General features: G+C 49.1%; 1 protein-coding gene across 1 annotated transcript; it reads left to right on the forward strand.

The window, feature by feature from the left end:
• The first annotated feature begins 238 nt into the window (after positions 1-238).
• Positions 239-809, forward strand: LOC103086575 (transcription elongation factor A protein-like 5). Its single transcript, XM_007472344.1, is given in 2 exon segments — positions 239-778; positions 780-809. Coding segments are annotated over 2 exon segments (570 nt in total).
• The last annotated feature ends 256 nt before the right edge of the window (positions 810-1,065 follow it).

Here is a 1,065-nt window from a genome sequence, read left to right on the forward strand (position 1 = left end):
CCTGTGGAAGTGTCTGCAAGGTGGGCTCATGTTAGCATGTGTGCCAACCTTGTATACACTGGGAAAGAAAGGAGAAAATGTATGGGCGGGAGCGCACCCCACCCATAGGGGTAGGCCATGAAGATCTTAAATCACAGAGGCAAATACTTATCAGAACCTGTATTTCACCACCTAAGTCCTCAGTCTCCTTTGTCTCCATTTTGTCTCCTAGGACAGGCAAAGGAGGGCAAATCTCAACATGGAGAAGGTCTACAGAGAAAATGAAGGAAAGCCAGAAAATGAAGGAAACCCAGACAATGAGGGAAAGTCAAAAGATCCAGTAGATACAGAAGATGAAGGAAAGTCAGATGAGGAAGAAAAGCCGAAAGTGGAGGGGAAGTCAGAACACGAGGGAGAGCTCCAGAATGAGGGACGGCCAGAAGACCAGGGACAACCAGAAGATGAGAGGAAGAGAGAAAAGCAGGACAAGTCCGAAGCTGAGGGAAAACCACACGGTGAGGGCAAGCTGGAATCCCAGGCAAAGCCAGAGAGTCAGCTGCGGGCTGCCGAAAAGTGCCCCGCTGAAGACTATGTGCCCCGGAAAGCAAAAAGAAAAACGGACAGGGGGACGGACGATTCCCCCAAGGACTATCAGGACAACTTACAGGAAAGGCATCTGGGCATTGAGGAGATGATGACAGAATGTGCAGATATGTCAAGGGCTCAGGAAGAGCTAAGGAAAAGACAGAAAATAGGTGACTTTCATTGGATGCAAAGAGATGTACAGGATCCATTCACCCCAAGGGGGCAACGGGGTGTCAGGGGAATGAGGGGCGGAGGTAGGGGCCAGAGGGGCTTACATGATATCTCATATCTTTAATGCCTTTGGCCTTCAATTCTGACTCCTCTGATGAGAATATCGCTGACCCTGCTTTCCCTGGCAGGCATTTGCCAGGCTATGTGCTTTAACTTTAAGCTGATACTTTGCTTTAGGTGTCACTCTCGTTACCAGCAGCCTTTTGATCCAACTACAGTGCTGTGTTTTCAGTAGGGGATTTTCACCCACGTGCATGGAAGAGATGTTCA

The sequence above is a fragment of the Lipotes vexillifer genome, unplaced genomic scaffold (genome assembly GCF_000442215.2).
Source record: "Lipotes vexillifer unplaced genomic scaffold, Lipotes_vexillifer_v1.1 scaffold1752, whole genome shotgun sequence".
NCBI classification, from domain to species: Eukaryota; Metazoa; Chordata; class Mammalia; order Artiodactyla; family Lipotidae; genus Lipotes; species Lipotes vexillifer.